Source organism: Panthera uncia, chromosome F1 (genome assembly GCF_023721935.1).
Source record: "Panthera uncia isolate 11264 chromosome F1, Puncia_PCG_1.0, whole genome shotgun sequence".
NCBI classification, from domain to species: domain Eukaryota; kingdom Metazoa; phylum Chordata; class Mammalia; order Carnivora; family Felidae; genus Panthera; species Panthera uncia.
The window spans coordinates 29379435-29402026 of record NC_064813.1 but is presented as its reverse complement, the minus strand read 5'-3'; the positions used below and the strand labels follow the sequence as shown (position 1 = coordinate 29402026).

The 22592-nt window shown below is 43.9% G+C and overlaps 1 protein-coding gene across 1 annotated transcript in view; it reads left to right on the top strand.

Annotated features, from left to right (window-relative positions):
- RPS6KC1 (ribosomal protein S6 kinase C1) overlaps nucleotides 1-21996 on the top strand; it is a 215574-nt gene extending 193578 nt beyond the window's left edge. The window contains exon 16 of the mRNA XM_049634156.1: nucleotides 21117-21996. Coding sequence (XP_049490113.1) covers nucleotides 21117-21163 — 47 coding nt within the window. The 3' untranslated portion in view covers nucleotides 21164-21996. The remainder of the gene's footprint in view (nucleotides 1-21116) is intronic.
- Nucleotides 21997-22592: the final 596 nt, after the last annotated feature.

The following is a 22592-nucleotide window of genomic DNA, read 5'->3' as shown; positions in this document are numbered from 1 at the left end:
ACTGAGCCACCCAGGCGCCCCTCCCGGCTCCAGGTTTTACTCCCTCCTGCTGCCTGGAAGGCTGTCCCAGAGATATTCCCTTTCCGTTCCTTTCACACATCCCGAGAACCTATTTAAAAGAGCACTTCACCTTATCATCCCTTCCTACTAAATTTTTCTTAGTAAGAAAAATGATCAAGACCTGGCCTATATATTTATATGTTTATTATCGCCTTCCCACATCAGATTAGAAGTTCTGTATTCACTGTGGGTTTTCAGTTATTCATCAGGCATTTGTATCACTTTTGTTTGTTGGCAAGTACAATTAGAAAACTAATGCCATTAACAAATGCTAAATAATTCTTTTTTTAAAAGTTTATTTATTTTGAGAGAGAGAGAGAGAGAGAGAAAGAGAGAATAATCAGGGGAGGGGCAGAAAGAGAGGGAGAGAAAGGGAATCCCGAGCAGGCTCCGCACTGCCAGTGCAGACAGAGCCTAACAACAACTCTAACCCATGAAACAGGAGATCATGACCTGAGCTGAAACTACGAGTCAGAAGCCTAACTGACAGAGCCACCAAGGTGCCCCTAAAGAAGTAATTCTTGAACAAACAAATAAATAGCATGAATGATAAAATGAATAATTTAAATGATCTATATTGGGGCGTCTGGTAAGGAAATTGTTTTAAAAGTCAGAATGTTTTGCCACGTTGCTTTTCCCCAACAGGATTTTGTCCTGCGGTGATTTATGTGTCCCAAGCATCACTCCTGTGTTCTTCATCAAGGTGGAACCCCCCGAGGAGAACCAAAGGCCGTCCAGGTCCCACTTCTCATTCTGTCTCAGTGATTCGACTGGGGGCAAAGACGTCACAGCTTCCAGATGACAGGCTTGCGAGGGCACTGGGAGTCTTGCTCAGCCAGGGCCATTGGGGGTGGGAAGAAATTTCTTATGTGGATGAAGGACTCCCCCCCCCCCCCCCACACACACACACAAATTTAGAATTTAGGCAGCTCTCTCTTGGTCAGAGATTACTTATGCAGTTTCTGGGCATTTGGCCCTTCATTTGTATTCCTGTGTTTTGTCCAGAAGGAAGGAGGGAAATTCCCCTGAGGTTGTCAGTAGTGAGAAAAGAGGTTGAAATTGCTGGTCGAAATCCACTCTCTTGGATTTTTTTTTCCTGATGGGCGTGGGGTTGGAGGTATGCTGGGGGATCGGGGCAGGAGAGGGGCTCTGTCATGTAAAGGTACATGTGCTGTTTGGGAGCATTAGTTTTGAAAGTTCGGGAAACATTTAAGGACAATGTGGGTTTTTTTTTTTAAAGTATTATTACCAGCACCGGAGAAGAGATATTTGGGGGACACGTGGGGTGAGGTGATGGGGAACACAGCATAGAGTAAAAGTAGTCATTGCAGTTCGGGACAGTAGGGCAAACTCGGGGACGAGTGTGACTCTACACACCCAGAGAGGCCAGGAGGTAGCCCCCGGGCCAGCTGAACAGCTACATCCCCTGGGGCCACCGGGTGGCCCTCTTCTCAGCAGATGTCGATGCCTTATGGTGACCCGGTTGGCTTTTACCACCCTCGATTCTGGGTTATTCCCCTAAATCACAGGGTCAGCAATACTTAGCTCCTTCTGGAGGCGATTGGTCTGACAAACTGGCACCCAGAAGAGCTTCAGAGCAGGAAGATTCTCTTGTATCTACAGTCCCCTCCCCCTGACCACTTGGGAAAGTTTGGGGGGTCTACTGCCCTGGGCTTTGCCCTGTGAACCCTTGCCCATCCAGTTCTGCAGTGTGGAATTTCCCTCACGCTGCACAGTGAAAGCGAGCCCAGCCCTCTCCGCGAACCTCGGTCCTGATAGTAAGATGAGTGAGCCTACTAACTTCCCCAGCCCCACAATGTGAGGACAGGGTAATGATGTCCAATTTTGCACACTTCAGATCCATTAGTAGCAATTACCTTTCTCGAGGTGTTTTGAGTTAGTTTTAACATAGCATTCTTACAGTTGGTGGATAATGACAGTAATAATGTGCACAACATTTTCAAGTCGCTGTTTTTAGCTACAATAACACCATTAGTAGGTCTATTTAACAGATGCATTTCATGCTAAAAGTTAAGGTTCTCATGATTCCTGTCCCTTCCCCCATGCAAACCTTCCCTGCTATTTTATTCGATGGAGATTTTTTACTTTAAAGTTTCAGAGCTATTTTTCCTATTCTGGGTCTTCCTGTTGAAATGAGATGGTTGTATGACTGGTTTGATCTAGAATTATTAATTGTTTAGGTGTTCTTATTTAGCTATTCTTTTCATGACATGCAAGCTGACCTAGAAATTCAAAGCTCACGAAAATGGAAATTGTATATATTTTCTAAAACTCAGTTGGGATGTCTACGAGAGATTATTGGGTTTTACATGATGTCTTTAAGGCAGATGGGCGTGTGTGCGTGCGTGTGTGTGTGTGTGGTGTATGCATGCGTGCGAGTGTGTGTGAATTTCCCTGTAATCCAGGAGATCTGTGTGTTTACTCCACCCCACTACCCCCCTCCTCCTGGAAGCCATCTCTGACCGCCCCAGCCACCAGAGAGCTCTCCTCTTCTCAAGCCCTGCTTTTTTTTTTTAATGTTTATTTTCTATTATTGAGAGAGAGAGAGAGAGAGAGAGAGAGAGAGAGAGAGGGAGCGCACGCCAGGGAGATGCAGAGAGGGAGACAGAGGATCTAAAGCAGGCTCTGTGGTAATAGCAGAGAGCCCAACACAGGGCTCAAACCCACAAGCTGTGAGATCATGACCTGAGCCGAAGTCAGACATTCAACCCACAGTGCCACCCAGACACCCCCGAAGCCCTGCTTCTTTGTTGTCTGTAATCCCTTTTGTATACTCCTGACTGTCTGCTTCCATCCTTGCCTCTAGTTGTGTTGGTATTTAGTCTCCATTTTGTAGCCGGGTATCCCCGTGCCTGTATTACTTTCCTAGGACTGCCTTAACAAAGTAACATAAACTGGGTGGACTACAACAGTAGACATTTATTCTGGAGGCTGACAGTCTGAGTTTGATAAGTTGTTTATAGATTTTAGATACTAACCCCTTATCTGATGTGTCATTTGCCAATATCTTTTCCCATTCTGTCAGTTACCTTTTAGTTTTGCTGATTGTTTCCTTTGCTGTGCAGAAACTTTTTATCTTGATGAGGTCCCACTAGTTCATGTTTGCATTTGTTTCCCTTGCCTTCAGTGACGTGTCTAGTAAGAAGTTGTTGCAGCTGAGGTCAAAGAGGTTGCTGCCTGTGTTCTCCTCTAGGATTTTGATGGTTTCCTGTTTCACATTGAGGTCTTTCATCCATTTTGAGTTTTTTCTTGTGTGTGTGTGTATGGTGTAAGAAGGTGGTCCAGTTACATCTTTTCTGCATGTTGCTGTCCAGTTTTCCCAGCACCATTTGTTGAAGAGACTGTCTTTTTTCCATTGGATATTCTTTCCTGCTTTGTCGAAGATGAGTTGGCCATATGTTTGTGGGTCCATTTCTGGGTTTTCTATTCTGTTCCATTGAGCTATGTGTCTGTTTCTGTGCCAGTACCACACTGTCTTGATGACTACAGCTTTGTAATATAGCTTGAAATCCAGAATCATGCCTCCACCTTTACTTTTCTTTTTCAAGATTGCTTTGGCTATTTGAGGTCTTTTGCAGTTCCATACAAGTTTTAAGATTGTTTATTTTAGTTCTGTGAAAAATGCTGGTGGTATTTTGATAGGGATCATATTAAATGTGTAGATTGCTTTGGGTACTATAGATATTTTAACAATGTTTGTTCTTCCAATCCATAAGTATGGAATTTTTTCCCCCATTTCTTTGTGTCCTCTTGAATTTCTTTCATAAGTGTTCTATGGTTTTCATTGTCTCATATAAGTATGGCTACTCTGGCTTTCTTTTGTTGACCATTAGCATGATAGATGGTTCTCCCCTTACTTTCAATCTGAAGGTGTCTTTAGTTCTAAAGTGGGTCTCTCGTAAATAGCATATAGATGGATCTTGTTTTCTTGTCCATTCTGTTACCCTATGTCTTTTGATTGCAGCATTTAGTCCATTGACGTTTAGAGTAAGTACTGAAAGATATGAATTTATTGCCATTCTGTTGCCTGTAGAGTTGGAGTTTCTGGTGGTGTCCTCTGGTCCTTTCTAGTCTTTGTTGCTTTTGGTCTTTATTTATTTGTTTATTTATTTTCATCTTTTCTCCCCTCAGAGAGTCCCCCTTAAAATTTCTTGCAGGGCTGGTTTAGTGGTCACAAACTCCTTTAATTTTTGTTTGTCTGGGAAACTTTTAATCTCTCCTTCTATTTCAAATGACAGCCTTGCTGGAAAAAGAATTCTCAGCTGCATATTTTTCTGATTCAGCACATTGAATATATCTTGCCACTCCTTTCTGGCCTGCCAAGTTTCTGTGCATAGGTCTGCTGTAAACCTGATCTGTCTTCCCTTGTAGGTTAAGGACTTTTTTTTTCCCTTACTGATTTCATGATTCTTTTCTTGACTGAGTATTTTGTAAATTTGACTATGATATGCTTGTTGATGGTCGGTTTTTGTTGAATCTAATGGGAGGCCTCTGTGCTTCCTGGACCTGGGAAAGTTTTCTGCTATGATTTGCTTACATAGCCCTTCTACCCCTTTTCTCTCTCTTCATCTTCTGGGCCCCCTGTGATTCTGATGTTGTTCCTTTTTAATGAGTCACTGATTTCTCTAATTCTTAAATCATGCTCTTTTGCCTTAGTCTCCCTTTTTTTTCTCCTGCTCCATTTTTTCTCCATAGGTTTGTCCTCTATATTGCTAATTCTTTGCTCTGCCTCACCCATCCTTGCCACTGTGGCATCCATTTGAGATTGCAGCTCAGTTATAGCATTTTTTAAATTTCATCATGGCTAGATTTTACTTCTTTTATCTCCACAGAAAGGGATTCTAATCTATTTTTGACTCCAGCTAGTATTCTTATTATCATGATTCTAAATTCTGGTTCAGACATCTTGCTTGTATCTGTGTTGATTAAGTCCCTGGCTGTTGTTTCTTCCTGCTCTTTCTTTTGGGGTGGATTCTTTTGTTTTGTCATTTTGAAGGGAGAAAAGGAATTAATGAGGGAAAAATAATTAAAAAATTAAAATTAAAAAATTAAAATTAAAAAATTAAAAACAACACACACACACACACACACACACACACACACACACACACAAATCAAATAAATGATGCTAGATCCTAGGTTGTTTTGGTCTGGGGCCAGACAAGCCCCTTGAGAGGGGCTTCATAGATTAGAGAAAAAAGGGGAAAGAAAAAAAAGGAAATCGTTTGAAAATTTGAAAAAATGAATACACTGAAATAGAATAAAATGAGGTGATTAAAGTAAAATAGAATTTGAAAAAAATTACACAAAAATAAAAAACATAGTAGAAAAAATTAAAGAAAAATATTTTTAATAAAAATTGAAAATAAAAATAACTTTTCTTTTTCTGTATTCAAGAAAAAGGAAAGAAATGAAAAATAGAAAAAAAAGAAAAAGAAAAAAGAGGAGAAAATTGAATAGATGGACCAGTGAACAGACTGAAATCTGATTGAAATTACTTCATTTTCCCCTAGAAGTCAAACTATGAAGCGCTTTATAGTCCATAAAGTAAGCAGGCAGAGAGACTTGTGTTCCTGAAGACCGAGGTTGGCCCAGTTGGGCGGGGCTTAGTGTAATGACTCTGTTCTCCACTAGATGGCGCTGATTAGCTTACTGGGGTGGATTGTCGGGGTGCTCGTTCGTGTGTGTGCGCGCGCGCATGCGCGGGAATGGTGACAATGGCATCACCCAGCTACCTAGTCTCTAGTATCAGAACTCTGTTCTCTCTGATCAGCAGTCGCGCACCCGTCCTTTGTCTTTGGTTTCCGTCCACTCCCTACTTTTACACTGTCCGTGACCAAGCCCCAGGCAGCACCTCCCTCCCGAGTTTTGTCTCAGATGCAGCTGTTTTTCCCGACTTTTACTTCTGAAGGACTGCGGCTTTGACCCGTTCTGCCCCCTGCGGGAGGGCCTCACCGAGCAACGGTCGAATGTCGGCTGCACCAAGGAATGTTCGCAGGACTGTGCTGCTGCCGTTGTCCAGAGACTGCGGCCGGGTGCCAGCCCGCCCCAGAGAAAGTTCACGCAGTCGTGTAGCAGCAGAAGTTCAGGGATTATGGCAAATCACAACACGCATCTGGCACCAGGCTTCACCCCCAACGACCTTGTTCCAGCACCAGCGAAAGTGGTTGTTCTCTGGGGTCTGCTGGGGTCGTTGCTTTGGTGGGAGCTATACAGCCTCTATCAGATGTTCTCCCAGCAGGGGAACCGCCTCTCCCCTGTGGTCTGAAGAACCCTGGACTTCACTCTGCTCCTGGGGATTCACCCTTCCCAGCAGAGCACCATCAGGTATTGTGCTGCAGAGTTTCAGACTCTGCACTCCCCGTTTATAGAGTCTTAATGGAATTTAAACCCTCTCCTTTCTCCATTCTCCCTTTTTAGTTCAGTCCCTGCAGCTGTTTCCATCTTTCCACTTTGTCTCCAGCAACTTTGGGGGGGGGGGGGGGGGGGGGGTGGGTGCTTTTCCCATATTCTCCCCCACCCCTTGCCCCGTCTCCATCCTCTCTCCGCATGCAAAAACGGCTCCCTGCCCTCCGCAGCTTCTCTCTCCCCCAGTTCACCACTCTGCCCACGTACCTGCTGAGTTCTGTGGTTCAGGTTGTGCAGATTGTTGTGTTAATCCTCCAATCAGTTTTCTAGGTGTGCAGGATGGTTTAGTGCTGGTGTGGCAGTATTTCAGGGATGCGAGACACACACGAAAAACTTCCGTGCTGTTCCGCCATCTTGGCTCCTCCTAGTGTTCTATAGTTTTCAGAGCGGAGGTTGACAGTCTGAAGTCAAGGAGTTGGCAGGGCCATGCTCCCACTGAAGCTTCTAGGAGAAGATCCTTCCTTGCCTCTTCCAGCTTCTGGTGGTTCCAGGATCCCTTGTTTTATGGCAACATAACTCCCATCTCTGCCTCTGTCTTCATGCATCTCCTCCTTGTGCTTCTGTATTTTCACACTGTATTCTTCTTATAAAGATACTAGTTAAATTGGATGAGGGCCCACCCTAACGGCAGCATCTGAACTTGATTTCATCTGTAAAGGCCCTATTTCCAAATAGGGTCACATCCACAGATAACAGGGACCAGGACTTCAACATATCTTTCTAGGGGACATAGCTTAACTCCCTCAAGGAAATTGTAACCTTCTTGAAACCTAGAGTGTTTGATGTACCCCCTTAAGCAGTGTTTCCTAAAACCTTGAATAGGGAACAGGAATCCTTAGGTTCTTATTGAAATGAGGGTCTTATTGTCAAACGCATTAGAGAAACACTGTATCTATGTCCCTGACTTAAGATGCTGATTAGCATATTAAAGGCTCAGAGAAATCTTGCTATAAAGTATCTCGCTTAAATCATACTTATCTTCACTAGTTTTTTTGACCACAGGGACTTTTTCTGCTCCAAGTTGCCTCTGTTAACAGCAATGGAATATACTTTGGGAGAATATAGGCCCATTGAATGATACTTGTGCCATATGAATTGTCCCAAATGAGGTAAGCAGAATGATACGGCATTTAGTTGAGCAAAAAAAAATTTTTTTGGATAGCATGAAATGTGCCCTGTAGAATAGGAGCAGTTTTTAAAAGACTCAATTCTGAGTGCTACTTGAATTCAGCCCAGATTTGGATGGAATGGCTTGAAGCCCTCCCCATGCTCCGTCCACTCGCCTGACCCCTGAATGCCATGTTTCCTCATTTGAAAACGGGGACAAGCATATACATATCTTCAAAATGCACTGTACATAATTACTATTTGAGCCCAGCAGTTTAACCAGGAGAATCAATGAAGTCGGTACATCCTTATGCTCTTCTGTGCTTTCAATCACAATGATTTTAAATGAAGTGTAGAATGGTGAGGTGCCTGGGGAAAACTTGATTTTCTGCTTATATTTAAAGGAAAAGAATGGTGATAATTTTCTAACAATAACAAAAAATCCTCTTTTTGATCCTTTCAACATCCTGTGAGTTCTTTCTGCATCTTTTTGCAAAAAGTTTAATCCCCGGTGGGCTCCTTGGCAAACTTGTGATGGTTGACTCCTTCCCCCCTCTGTCCATTCATGTGATTTGAGGGCCACCAGTCCATTCCAGTCTAGTCTTGTCACTACTAGCACGGGCAACACCTGAGTAGGAAGGTCAGTTTCTTGGCAAAAATGCCACATGTTACACTGCAAAGCTGAATAAAAATGTTTTTTTTTGAATCAGGGGTCTGCCCTGGTTTACGATAGAGCTGGTATAGTTTGTAAAAATAGATACATTAGAGGGATATTTCATAAAAGGAATTATTTGTTTTTTAAAATATACAACTTGGGGGGTGTGAGGGTGGCTCAGTCGGTTGAGTGTCTGACTTTGGCTCAGGTAATGATCTCACAGTTTGTGGGTTTGAACCCCATGCTGCATTGGGCTTTGCGGTGACAGCTCAGAGGCTGCTTCAGATTCTGTCTCAGTCTCTCTCTCTCTGCCCCTCCCCCCTTTCTCTCCCTGTCTCAAAAATAAATAAACATTAAAAAATTTTTTAATAAAAAATATACAACTTGGAATTTGCTGCAAGTTCCCTTTGAATAGTAAATACTCCTGCTGCATTTCAGCTGAGATTTAATTTACAGATATCTGATTTCTCTACACTTTCTGGATCCTATCCGTAGATGTGGAGAGTGGTTAAGAGCATGGGCTTTGACGTCAGGCAGACCTGTGTTCAAATCCTGACTAACTGCTCTCCTTGCATACCTGTAAGTTGTGCAGATGACTTACTCAGGGGAAGTAAAATGGGAATAATAACACCTACCCCAAATGGTTATTGTAAGGACTAAATGAGATAATGGTTTAAACATCTTTTCCTGGTATGTAAAGTGTTTAGCTCTGTTCCCAGCATATGCACAATAGAATGTTTATAAAAAGCTTAGCTAATCACTCAATAAGTTTAGTTATTATTACCTGCTACCTTATAATAATCATTTATGTCTTTCATTCACTTAAGAAATAGTTATTGAGGGTCTATTCCATGCCAGGCACCATTGAAACTGCTTGGAATATAGGAGAGAATAAACAATTTCCTGCCTGCCTAGGATTAGCTTTTGTTTTAGGCAGAGAGTGGCAATTAACAAATTAATAAGCAAATGGTATGTCAAATTAATAATAGTGATTCTAAGAATCACTCCTGAGAAAATTAAGCAGGATAAGGTAGGTAAGGCATGCAGTGTGTGTGAGGGGGTGCTGTTGGGGGGATGGGGGTTGGGGTTGTGGGTTGTTATTTTTGATACAATGATTAGGGAAGGCCTCACCAATCATGTCATATTGGAATAGACAGAAAGGAAGCGAGGAAAGAGCCTTCGGGAATAAGAAGCAGCAAATGCAAAGGCCGTGGGCTAGATTTGTGCATGGCGATGTCTGAGAAGCTGCAGGAAGTTAGCGTGGCTAACTCCCCTTCCAAGGGGAGGATACTGGGGGTGAGATCAGAGGGGACCCCTAAGTCAGCTCAGGGGGGGCTTGTAGGACCCGGTGTGCACTGGGGAGTTTATCCTGCGGGAGATGGAGCCATTGGCAAGTTTTGAGCTTTTGAGAGGAGTGATAAGATCTGACTGATTGTTTCCAGAGGACCAATCTGGTGACGCTGTTGAGAATATATTATATTGCGATATGAGTAACTCACGATATGTATAAATTTAAATAATGGGCATAACTTGTGAAGAAAGCGTTCTGTGACTGATTTCTTGTCTTGTCTCTCTAGCCCTAGTCTTCCCCATCCTATTGCGCACTCTTCTTTTGTATTTGCCCAATTCCCAGGGCAGCTAAATATCCTTGATGTTAAGGGCAGTGTCTTAGCTTGGGACACCATGACAAAATACCGCAGACTGAGTGGCTTAAATGACAGACATTTATTTCTCATATTTGTAGAGGCTGGCAGTCCAAGTTCAAGGTGTTGGCAAGGTAGGTTTTATTCTGAGGCCTCTTTATTGGTTTGTAGACTGACCTCCATCTTCACTGTGTGCTCACATGGTGGAGAGAGATGCTGTGTCTTCTAATAAGGACACAAATCCTATCATATCATGACCCTGCCCTTATGGCTACATTTAACCTTAATTGCCTTCGTGATGACTCTTCCTCCAAATACAGTCACATGGGGTGGTTGGGGCTTCAAAATATGAATTTGGGGGTGACACAAACATTTAGTCGGTTAACAGGAAAGAAGTGGCATATGAGAGTTTAGTTCTTTTTTTTAATCAAAGTTAGTTAACATATAGTGTAATAATGATTTCAGGAGTAGGATTTAGCGATTCATTTCTTACCTATGACACCCAGTGCTCATCCCAACAAGTGCCCTCCTTAATGCTCATCACCCATCTGGCCCTTCCCCCCACCCAACACCTCACCAGAATCCTTCAGTTTGTTTTCTGTATTTAAGAGTCTCTTATGGTTTGCCTCCCTCTCTGTTTTTATATTACTTTTGCTTCCCGTCCCCTGTGTTCATCTGTTTTGTTTCTTGAATTACACATATGAGTAAAATCATATGATATTTGTCTTTCTCTGACTGACTTATTTCACTTAGCATAGTACACTCTAGTTCCATCCATGTTGTCGCAAATGGCAAGATTTCATTCTTTCTGATCGCCAAGTGATATTCCATTGTGTATATATATATATACACACACACATATATACATACATATATATATATATATATATATATATATATATATATATATACACACACCACATCTTCTTTATCCATTCGTCAGTTGATGGACATTTGGACTCTTTCCATACTTGGAAGTATGGAAGTACTCTTTCCATACTTGGCTATTGTCGATAGCACTGCTATGAACGTTGGGATTCATGTGCCCCTTTGAATCAGCATTTTTGTATCCTTTGGATAAATACCTAGCAGTGCAATTGCTGGGCACTAGAGTATTTCTATTTTTAAGTTTTTGAGGAATCTCCATGCTGTTTTCCAGAATGGCTGCACCAGCTTGCCTTCCCACCAGCAGTGCAGAAGGGTTCTCCTTTCTCTGCATCCTCACCAACATCTGTTGTTTCCTGAGTTGTTAATTTTAGCCATTCTGACAGGTGTGGTTTTGATTTGTATTTCCCTGATGATGAGTGATGTTGAGTATCTTTTCATGTGTCTGTTAGTCATCTGGATGTGGATGTCTTCTTTGGAAAAGTGTTTATTCATGTCTTGCCTATTTCTTCACTGGATTATTTGTTTTTGCGTGTTGAGTTTGACAAGTTCTTTATAGATTTTGGATACTAACCCTTTATCCGATATGCCATTTACAAATACCTTCTCCCATTCTGTCTGTTGCCTTTTAGTTTTGCTGATTGTTTCCTTCACTGTGCGTATGCTTTTTATCTTGATGAGGTTTCAATAGTTCCCTTTTGCTTTTGTTTCCTTTGCCTCTGGAGACATGTCAAGTAAGAAGTTGCTGCAGCCAATATCAAAGAGGTTGTTGCCTGTTTTCTCATCTAGGATTTTGATGGTTTCCTGTCTCACATTTATGTCTTTCATCCATTTTAAGTTTTTTGTTTGTTTGTTTTTATGTCGTAAGAAAGTGGTCCAGGTTCATTCTTCTGCATGTTGCTGTCCAGTTTTCCCAGCATCACTTGCTGAAGAGACTGTCTTTATTCCATTGGATATTCTTTCCTGCTTTGTCAAAGATTAGTTGGCCATACGTTTGTGGGTCCATTTCTGGGTTTTCTATTCTGTTCCATTGTGCCAGTACCATACTGTCTTGATGGTCACAGCTTTGTAATACATCTTGAAATCCAGAATTGTGATGCCTCCAGCTTTGGTTTTCTTTTTCAGCATTACCTTGGCTATTCAGGGTCTTTTCTCATTCCATGCAAATTTTAGAATTATTTGTTCTAGCTCTGTGAAAAATGCTGGTGTTATTTTGATTGGGATTGCAAGAGTTCAGTTCTTTTTAACCAGAATGGAGAGTATGCTCATTTAACTAATATAAAAATCTGCCACTCCTCTCTTAGGAGAAACCTAGCAATCACTGTCATTGGTCCTACTAAGGCATAACCTAGCAGAGTTGCCCTAAATATGATAACATCTACCAGGGGGTTGACAGCTGGGGAGACCAGGATCACATTCCAAAGGCCTCTATAGGGATGGTTTTATCAGTTTATATGTTTTCCCCTTGTTTGTTTGTTTGTTTGTTTATGTGTAATTAACATGCCAGATTGCACTGAGGAGTTTTAGAAGGAGACCATCACGGGCATCTCCTCAGCAGGCATTCTGCAGGTTGTAACCTGTACAGGGGTTCCTGCCCGAAGGGGGCTGAGCGGGGGCTGAAGTCCAGCCAGGCTCTTGTTGCCATGCCCGCACCCTTATGGACCATGTTGGCCTGAAGGGTGCTATTTTCTAATTCAGCTGCAGTTTCCTGACTACCAGAGTGTGATGGGACAGTGAGCAGCATCTTCTCTGTCCTCAAAAGAAATTTCTTTCCAACGTGAGTATCAGAAATAGCTGTTGCTTCCCTTGGGCTGCTGGTGTGTTTCACATCATGGATATTTAGAGCTTTGTCTTCCTCTTCCCATGGACTATGAGAAAACTTAGAATGAGGTTGGAGCCTTCCTGGCAGCAAGTTGATTTCATGGTAGGCATTCTGGATGCTACTGGCCCTTCCCACACAGGATTCCTGGCCTCTTTGAGTGCTGTGGATGGGGCTGGGACACCTTAAAAATTTATTAATTTGAGAACATGTGTTATGCACTGCTTGGACTGGGTCATAATTGAGTTTTGGTCTGCTTAGGTTAGGGCAATATTATGACAAGTTTGCATTCATTCACAGGTATTTACTGAGTGATCACTGTGCTGGTCACAAAGTAGGGATGAAGAAGACAGGCTGGGGATTTATCCTCAGGAGCCTGCCTGTACGCTAATCAGGGAGGAGGCGGGTAAACACGTGACCAAGCTGATTATAGTTTGGGACAGTGCCCTACAGGAAGCAAGCAGGGGCTCTCATGGAGAGTTACTGTGTGTGTGGTGGGGAGTAGGAGGTAGGAGGGGACGGATTAGGAGAGCTTCTAAAGAGCACGAATTTAAATGTTATATGTTAACTTCTGAGCTTGGTGCCCGACCCACGGTAAGCTCTCAATTCTCAAAAAGTGTTATTGTTATTATCAACTGTCACCTGTCCCTCATTACATGCTGCTCAACACGCGGAGGCCAGAGGCACACGTTGACGAGTTCAAAGGGAGGCCGAAGCTTTGCAGATGTACCGGCCACGGACAGTTGGGGAGCTTCGGTTCATGATAACCGGATGTGTCTTTCTCCTCCTTCCCTCTTGAAAGGCAGGCCATCCTTGTTGGTTGGTACTAAGGGATGGCCGTACATCCCAGTTTGGGTTTGTTTGTCATTTGAGCCCTTTCTCCAAGCCATCATCCCCAAGCACTGATCTGTGGCACTGCCCCACATCTTTAAGGCTGTGTTTTCCTGACCACACATTTCAACGCATACCCACTCAGAACCAAATGCAAACAATTTTGAATTCGTATGGGAGCAGTGAATAGCAAAAGGCCCTTCCTTGCAGAGTTAATAATATTCCGTGTGCAGGAGAGTTGTCAGATGGATTAAAATATATCCCTTCTAACGTCATGTTTTCTATCACTCTCTGAGCTTCTGAACAGTCGGCCTCTCTAGTGGAAGAGGGAAGGATTAGGGCCTGAGGCTGGGAGTCTGGGTGAGTCTAACAAGTTGACTTCATGTTCCTAGGAATGATGCAAGGCCGCTCACAGCGTACGAGCTAATCTTGCTCAAGTACTCAGAGAAGCGGAGGGTATCCATCTTGCCCACAACTCAGTGCCTTCCCTTGGTTACCTAAGGGAGCCCACTTACAACTCTATTACCCGGTAAATTAGGAGAGCGGTTCAGTCAGGTATATTTATCATGAAGAGAACTGAAGATAATTAATACACTGCATTGAATGCAAATTGCACCCACAGTACTTATCTCATTTCCAATTAGCACAAATGTTACAGCACTGCAGGCTTGTTATGGTTTTACCATGGGCTGGGTAATTAATTTCTGTGAGCCACATATCAGGCACCTGATAATGCCGTTTATTAATAAATGTCACCCCAGGTATCGGTTTGTTAGAAGAGGTAAATAAATGGAATGCGCAGTTGTCTGCCCTGTGCAAATCTATTTTTACACCTCGCTGAATCTTTTCACTTGTTTGTTTATTGACTTGAGTGACTCCTGAGATTACAATGGCAAATAGAAGAAGATTCCCACCTGTCATGTGGCCTCGAAGAGGGGATTCCCTTTTCTTCCCCCTCGGGGATAGTCAGGTCGGTGAGTGGAGTTAGTCACGGGCCAGTTTGTGTTGCTTCAGAAAACGTTTTCCCAGATGAGACCCATGGGGAGAATCAGAAAGCAGCGACTTCTCCTGGCATCCCTGTCCCACCTGACAAGACTCTCTCACTTGACTCCTCCCCATCTGTGAATCTTGGAGGAGAGGAGATCTTCCAGTCCTCCTTATTGGTGCCGCCATCCTGTCTCATCCTGGCCCCCTTTCCCTGCTCTGCTTCTCATTTGCACTCTTACTTCCTAAAAAGGGTTCTGGTCACCAACTCCAATGTGTGCATGGGGGCTGTTTCCCCACCCTGCCGAGCAGTCCTTGGACACCAGCGTGGCGTCCTACAATTAAACGCAATTCTGGCACAATCTACAAGGAGACAGCGTTGGATTCCACCGGCTAAGGGCTCAGTCCCGTAAGACTTTAGATGCCAGGTGCAAGCCCAGCTTCTCACTTGTGCTTCTGACCGACCCACCGTAAATCAGAGGCTCCCATGATCTCCTTCCCCTCTGGACTTGATTAATTCGCCAGAGTGGCTCACAGAACTCAGGGAGATATGCGCTTACATTTATCAGTTTATTATAAAGGGATATGACAAAGGACACAAAGTAACATCCGGATGGAAAACATGCATGGGGCAATGTATTTGGGAAGAGTGTAGAACTTCCATGCCGTCCTGGCATCCCACTCTCCCCAGATCACCAATCACGTGTTCACCAACCTGGGAGCTCTCCAAACCCTTTCCCTTTGAGTTTTTTTTTTTAAATAGGGATTCTTTTTTTAAAAAGTCAATTTTATTATTTATTTTGAGAGGGAGCAAGCAGGGGAGGGGCAGAGAGAGGGAGAGAGAAAGGATCCCAAGAGGCTCTGCATTGTCAGTACAGATCCCGATGCAGGACTGGAACCCATGAACTGTGAGATCATGACCTGAGCTGAAATCAAGAGTCAGGTGCTTAACCGACTGAGCCACACAGGCGCCCATGTCCCTTTGAGATTTTATGGAAGCTTCATTACATAGGCATGGTTGATTAAATCACTGGCCTTTGGTGATTGATTCAACCTCCAGCCCCTTCTCCTCCCTGGAGGTTGGGGATAGGACTGAAATTTCCAACCCTCTGGTCATGTGGCTGGGTCTCCTGAAAACCAGCCCCCATCCTTAGGTACTTTCTAAATGTCACCTCACTAACATAACAAGACACATGTTTGTCTTCTGTCTTAGGAAAAGCTCAGTGCTAGAAATGGGGCCAAAGACCAAATATATATTTCTTATTATAAGTCACAATACTAGAGCTAACTAACCTGTGACATTGGGGACTCTATCATAAGGAGATGGGTAGGACTTGAAGGCCTTCGATAAAGCTGGGTTATTGAGCAGAAGTCCCGTATTTCTATGAATTTTTCCATATTTCTGACTTGTATCATCTCCCTCCATATTTGCAGGTGACATTAGATTTTTTTTTTTTTGTAAAAAAAAAAACACTAATTAGCAGATTCTGACTGCATACTTACTATGGGTCAGGAACTTTCAGAGCTGGAGGGCTATGGGCTCAAATTCCATTTTATCAAAGTTTTTGTGGTGATGTCAGTTTTGCTGAGTAAACAGTTTCCTGTTTTTGCCCTGAGCCACTGGGCACTATAATCAGAAATCAGCAATTTCCACCCTACATTTTGAATTTTGTTCCTTGAGGAATTTGTCCCTTGAGGGCCCCACTGGGAAGAGCCTCTGCGATCTGAGTTCATGCGATCTGAGTGAAGTGCTTGCCTCAGTGCCTGGTACCCAGTAACTTGGCTGTGACTAGTATGATTGTTTTATCAGCACTGGTGACATTGTCTCATAGGTTCCTACAGGGAGCGATCATCTGTTTAGCAGATATTTATTGAGCACCTACTATGTGCCAGGCACGGTTTTGGCACTGCAGATGAAACAGACAAAAATCCTGGTCCTAGTGAAGACAGGACATGTTCTACCGGAGACAGGAAATAAACAAGTTGATCAGTAGAATATATAGTGTGCTAGATAGTTTGAGTGCTATAGAGAGTACTAGGTAGGGAGAGGAGACTGAAAGTGGACGGGGGTTTCAGTTTGGAGGTGTCAGCTTTAAATAGGGACCTCAGGAAGGCCTCTCTGAGAAAGCGCTCTTTGAGCAGAGAGAGATACGAAGGAGGTCGGAGTTAGCTCCTAGATGCCTGGGGAAGGAGCCTTCTAGACAGAGGGCATAGCAAATACAAAGGCCCTGAGACAGGAGGAAGCCAAGAACCCCAAGGAGGCCAGCAAGTCCAGAGTGAAGTGAGTGGGAGGAGCTGGAAAAGAGGAAGTCTCAGAAGTTATAACGGCTGGTTGGGTAGGGCCTTGTGGGAGGTTCTGGGAACTTCGTAGTTTACTGTGACATAGGGTATGATAGAAAGATATTGAGCAGACGGAGATGAGATCTGATCTGGATTTTAAGAGGCTCTCTCTGGCTTTCATGTTCAGAAATAGACCATAGGAGGACAAGGGCAGAAGCAGGGAGACCAGTAAGGAGATGTATTAGTTTCTTATTGCTGCTGTAACAAATGACCACAAATTTAGTGGCTTAGAACAACACAAATTTATTATTTTACTGGTCAGGAGGCCAGAGTCCTAACATCAAGGTGTAAGCAAGACTGTGTTCCTTCTGGAGGTTGTACAGCAAAGTCCATTGACTTTTGCAGCTGCTAAAGACTGCCTGCACTTCTGGACTCTTGGCTTCTTTCCTTGTCTTAAAACCAGCAGGACAGCATTGTCATCTCTCTTTCTCTGACATCTGTTTTCGTTGCCCCATTTCCTTCTTTGACTCCAACCCTCCTCTTTCCCATATAAGGACCCATGTGATTAAGTTGGCCTCATCTGTATAATCCAGGATCATCTCTCTGTCTCAAGATCCTTAAATTGATCACATTTGTAATGTCCTTTTTGCCATGTAAGGTCTTCACAATTTGGGGGGATTAGGATGTGTTCATCTTCAGAAGGCCATTATTCTGACTACTGTAGGGGTTAGTGCATTTGTGTAGGTGAAGGATGAAGGTGGTTTGGGCAAAGGTAGTGAGAAGCAGTTGGATCCTGGCTATATATATCCAGCTGCCTCATATCTTGGGCCAGTTTCAGCATGGAAGCTTCCAGAATTCTGTGGGTCTGTGGCATAGGCATCCCCTTTTTCATTGTCATTTAAGCTGACTTGGGCCTATTTCTCATCCCCCTGAAACTAAGGAACCATAGACAGTTGTGGTGGGAAGGAACTTCAGAAGCTATCAAATCTCCTATTATACCTTTATAAATTCTTGCTTTGTCCTGGGCCCATTGATAACTTCTTCAGTGGTTTTTACCAACTTTATATTCTTTTATTGATCCATTCAGCATTTCCTAGGCATCTGTTGAGTGTGCTGGTCTGTGCTATGTAAAAGTAGAAATAGAAAATGTAAGAGTCATGATCCTTATCTCTGGGAGATAGGGACCTATTTGCAATCTCTTTGGAAAGAAATCAGAGAACAATTTTAGAGCCAAATGTGAATGAGAAATGAAAAATGCAAGATTCATGCATCAGTACCAAGGGAGTGAAGAATGTGGAGAGGCTTCTTGGAAGAAATAACAACAGGTCATGGATTTTTAGTTTTCAATGGGGACCCTGTCAAGAGAATTGCCAGCTTTTTTTTTTTTTTTTTTTTTTAACGGTTTTTTATTTATTTTTGGGACAGAGAGAGACAGAGCATGAACGGGGGAGGGGCAGAGAGAGAGGGAGACACAGAATCGGAAACAGGCTCCAGGCTCCGAGCCATCAGCCCAGAGCCTGACGCGGGGCTCGAACTCACGGACCGCGAGATCGTGACCTGGCTGAAGTCGGACGCTTAACCGACTGCGCCACCCAGGCGCCCCGCCAGCTTTTAATTTTGCTAAGAATGAGCATTAGAGAAATTCTTACCATCCCTATTCCTATCATTTTATAATAGGTAGGACATTTAAGCATCCAAGATATAAAAAGGACGTGATCTCAGAATAAAGGGGGAATCTCTTGCATAAAACATTTTTAGCTTTATAAAACCTCAATGCTTTATTTTTCTCATTTCATGAGAGTCATTGTGGATTGGCACACCTCAGCCTAGAGACAAAAGGTTGTTTGGGTTGTTTATAGTTTGGATTTCTGACTTCATTGAACGTGACTCTCTCCTTGTATTTCTTTGGGCTCTGACTTCAGATGGCTGGTGATCGGATGACCAGGATCTGGTGTCTTGCTTGTGGATATTCTTAATTTTTTTAATATTTATTTATTTTGAGAGAGAAAGAAGGAGGGGCTGAGAGAGAGAGAGGGAGAGAGAGAGAGAGAGAGAGAATCCCAAGCAGGCCCCACACTGTCAACACAGAGCCTGACGGGGGCTCAGTCCCACAAACCACAAGATCATGACCTGAGCTGAGATCAAGAGTCAAACGTTTAACTGACTGAGCCACCCAAGTGCCCATTGTAGATACTCTTGAACCTTGTCCTGCTACTGGCTCCTTTACCAGAGGGAATTTGGGGAGGCCAAGGAGGGAAGAGAAATGAAGACCAGTTTGCACTGGGGCATCTGTGGCCATCTTGTGGTGAGCAAGTGGTTGGCCCAAGTGATAGTCTAATTCGACATGGAGATTTTGGGATATTCTGTGGGGTTCAGTCGTCATGATTTTGTTAGTTTCCCATGGCTTTTACAACAAATGACCGCAAACTAGGTGGCTTAAACAACAGAAGCTTATTCTCTTATAGTTCTGGAGGCTGAAGCCTGAAATCAAGGTGTCAGCAGGGCCATGCTCCCTCTGAAGGCTCTAGGGAGAAAGGCTTCCTCACCCTTCTTAGCTCCTGGGGTCGGCCAACAATTCTTGGTATTCCTTGGTTCACAACTGCCATCACCACAGTTTCTGCCTCTGCCCTCCCACAGCGTTCTCTCTGTGTATCTACCCGTCTGTATGTTTGTCTCCTCTTATAAGAACATCAGTCACTGGCATTAGGGCCCCTCTAAGCAAGCAACCCCCCATCTTAACTAATTATATCTGCAAAGGCTGTATTCTCAGATGATATCACATTCTGAGGTTCTGGTGGATTTGAATTTTGAGGAGACACCATTTTGGGCTGAAGGGTGTTCCTTCAAAATTCATATATTGAAGACAAGCCCCAGTACCTTAGAATATGACTGTCTTTGGAGATGGGGCCTTAAAGCACGAACTAGGGAAAAATGAAACATTGGCATGGGCCCTGATCCAATCTGACTGGTGTTCTCATGGAGGTTAGGACATGCAGAGACAACCAGGGATGCCCACACGTGAGGAAAGACCACGTGAGGACACATGAAAGAGGCGGCCATCTTCAAGCTGAGAAGAGAGGCCTCTGGAGAAACCAAACCTGCCAACACCTTGATCTTGGACTTTCAGTCCCCAAAATGGTGAGAGAATAAGTTTATGTTTTTTAGCCCACTTAGTCTGTAATATTTTGTTATGGCAGCCTGGGCAGACTAATACAGACACCATTCCATCAGTCCCATGCCTGATAGCCTTTACTTTTAGCTTAGGCAACCCAGTGTATGATGGAGGGATTCCAAAGTGGATCTCCAGAGGTCTGTGCTTTTTTTACCATTTGCTCCATATCTGTTCCTACGTATGGGATAGATGCGCCGTGCTTGCAGGGTGGGCTGGCAAGGGAGGGGAGGGAATGGGTGCTTTGACACCAGATGCTGTGAGATGGCAGCACTCACATAGACATCCGGAGGCCATTGTCACTGGGCAGATTCTGCTTAGGTAAATTATGGATTTGCCACGTTGAGTGTTCTCTTTAGTCCCAGGTTCAGCAGCCATGTGTACATATTAGGGCCTGTGAGAGAGGGCTGGGGCGGGGGTCCTAACAGCACTGGTTTCCCTGCTCCCAGCCTCATTATGGCTCCCAAGGAACTCTGTCTGACCCAGGCCAGCCCTGCCCCCTTTCTGCACCCAGTAAACATTGCCGGTTTGCTTTCTCATGAATATGGATTTCCATCATCCCTCACTGTAGGGATAGATGTTGGGGGCAGAGCTGTTGATTACATTTTCAGCCAATCATGCCCATTAGCAGCGAAGAGCAATGGGCATTATGCCTCTTCAGTGAGGAGCCATTTGCATTTGGTTGGGCCCTGCTTTCTTTCTGAGCATCCATGGACCCTCAGCGCACTCAATTACTCCTGCATCCGGCTCTTCCTCTGTGATGCTCTTTTGCTTTCTAAGTGTCTTGATTGGATTTGCCAAATAGCTTGGTGCTAACTACAGCTGCTTAGCATATCCCTGGGTGGAGGGTGATAAGGACATCAGGGCTTGGGGTGGCTGAAACCAGCAGGAAGCTAAGATCTTTTCCTTTCTCTTTCTGCCCACACCTCTCCCCACCACCCCTACTGAAAGAATCCCCAGTCGTGTGGAGGGAGTAGCCCCAGCAGGCCTGGAGGTACATGCTGGTACATTTTGCATCTTTGTAGGTGGGGGAGCTAGAGGCCTTCCGCCCAGAATTCCTTGTCCAGTTCCTGATTCTCCACCTTGCTCCTGGGAATGTTGGTTTCCTGGCTGCTTTGGGGCTGGAGGAATCTCTGGGGTCTGGCCCAGTTAGATGCCAAGTATCCTGCACCACTTCGACTTCTGAGAAAGAGGCGGGGGGTACTTGGGCCTAAGCAGAGCCCATCGGGAAAGCAGTCTCCCCTTCTTTTGCAGATATTCCAGCGGAATCATCGGGCCATATGGAAAAAACGGAGGCTTGACCTGGGAGGCGGGCGTTTTCACGTCCTGTTCACAAATCCTGGCGATCAATAATGTGGGAAGACAATGGGAATGCCACAGGGTCTCTTTCTGTCTCTCGCAGGATCATGTTATTTTTAACCCCCTTCTGCTGCCTGTGGTCCTCTGGAAAGCCTGTCTCCAGAGTCACAAACGTTTGTTTGCTCTTCTTAAGGTTGAAGCCATTTTCCCTCCCTGCTCTGGGCATCGCCTGTACGTACCCCCCTACCCACACCCCCCCCCCCCCCCCCCCCCCCCCCCCGCCCCGAGTTCTGCTGTGTTACTGGGGATGCCGTTTTGTTTTCTTTCCCTCCTTTGTTTTTGCCTCTTCAAGAAAATGAAAGTGAGCACCTGAGAAAGAGAGAGAGAGAGAGAGAGAGAGAGAGGAAGGCAGAGGGGGAAGACTGCGAGCACCAAATGATCTGAGAATGATAAAGGAAGGTTACCTGTGTGTTTGTCAACAAGACGAAATAAATAAGAGCAAAAAAAAAAAAAGGACAGCAGTCAAAGGCAATCAAATATGTATTTAATTAAAGCAAACATAAAAATAAAAGTTACATGTTGAATCAATAAACTGCACTTTTTTCTACATGCATTTTGAACAAGACAGATCAGAATCTTGCATGATGAAGACATAATGTGTCATAATAATTAGGAACACAGACAAAAGAACAGCTAATCAGCATGCAAATGTATGCAGTTCTGGTGATTCAGATGAGGCAGATTTCTACCTCTTTTTTGCTTGATTCATCTTCATTGCTAATCATCTGAAGGCTGCCAAATGTTCACTGACACTAATGTATTATAGGTCAAGAGAGGCAGGTCTTCACCTATTACCCCCCCAAACAATATGCTTCCCTTCCCTGTTTCCTCTTCAGGATTTTCAGCAATCACTGCCAGATGCAATCAGACTCCTTGAATAGGAGCAACTGAGGCTTGTTTGTGGCTCGGATTCATTAGAATCAGGAGGCTGAAGAAAGGAATAAATTACTTAATTGCACAAAAAAGTTGCAGCCAAAGTGACGGAGAGAGAGACTGATTGTGTAGATGCGCATTAGGCCACTCTTGGAATGGGGCGTCTTAGAATAGCTGGTAGTTTGGCCTCACAGATTCAGACAGATTTGGGTGTCCTCCAAAACAGATGGCTCCACATACCATCTATTCTTCTCTTTGTCAGGTTTTACCATTTATTTGATCTTGGCCCCTCTCTGATGCTGGTTGTATTAGTTGTAACACAAATATGCATTCAGATCATATCCATTTAGTCTGGCCTCTCTCAACTTCTGTTCTTCATCTTTCTCTTTCTTTTTTCTTTTCTTTCTTCCTTTCTTTCTTTCTTTTTTTTCCTTAGGAGATGGTCAAGTAGAATAAAACCCTTGCTGTCCACCTCCTGAATGCTCCTTCCCATGAAAT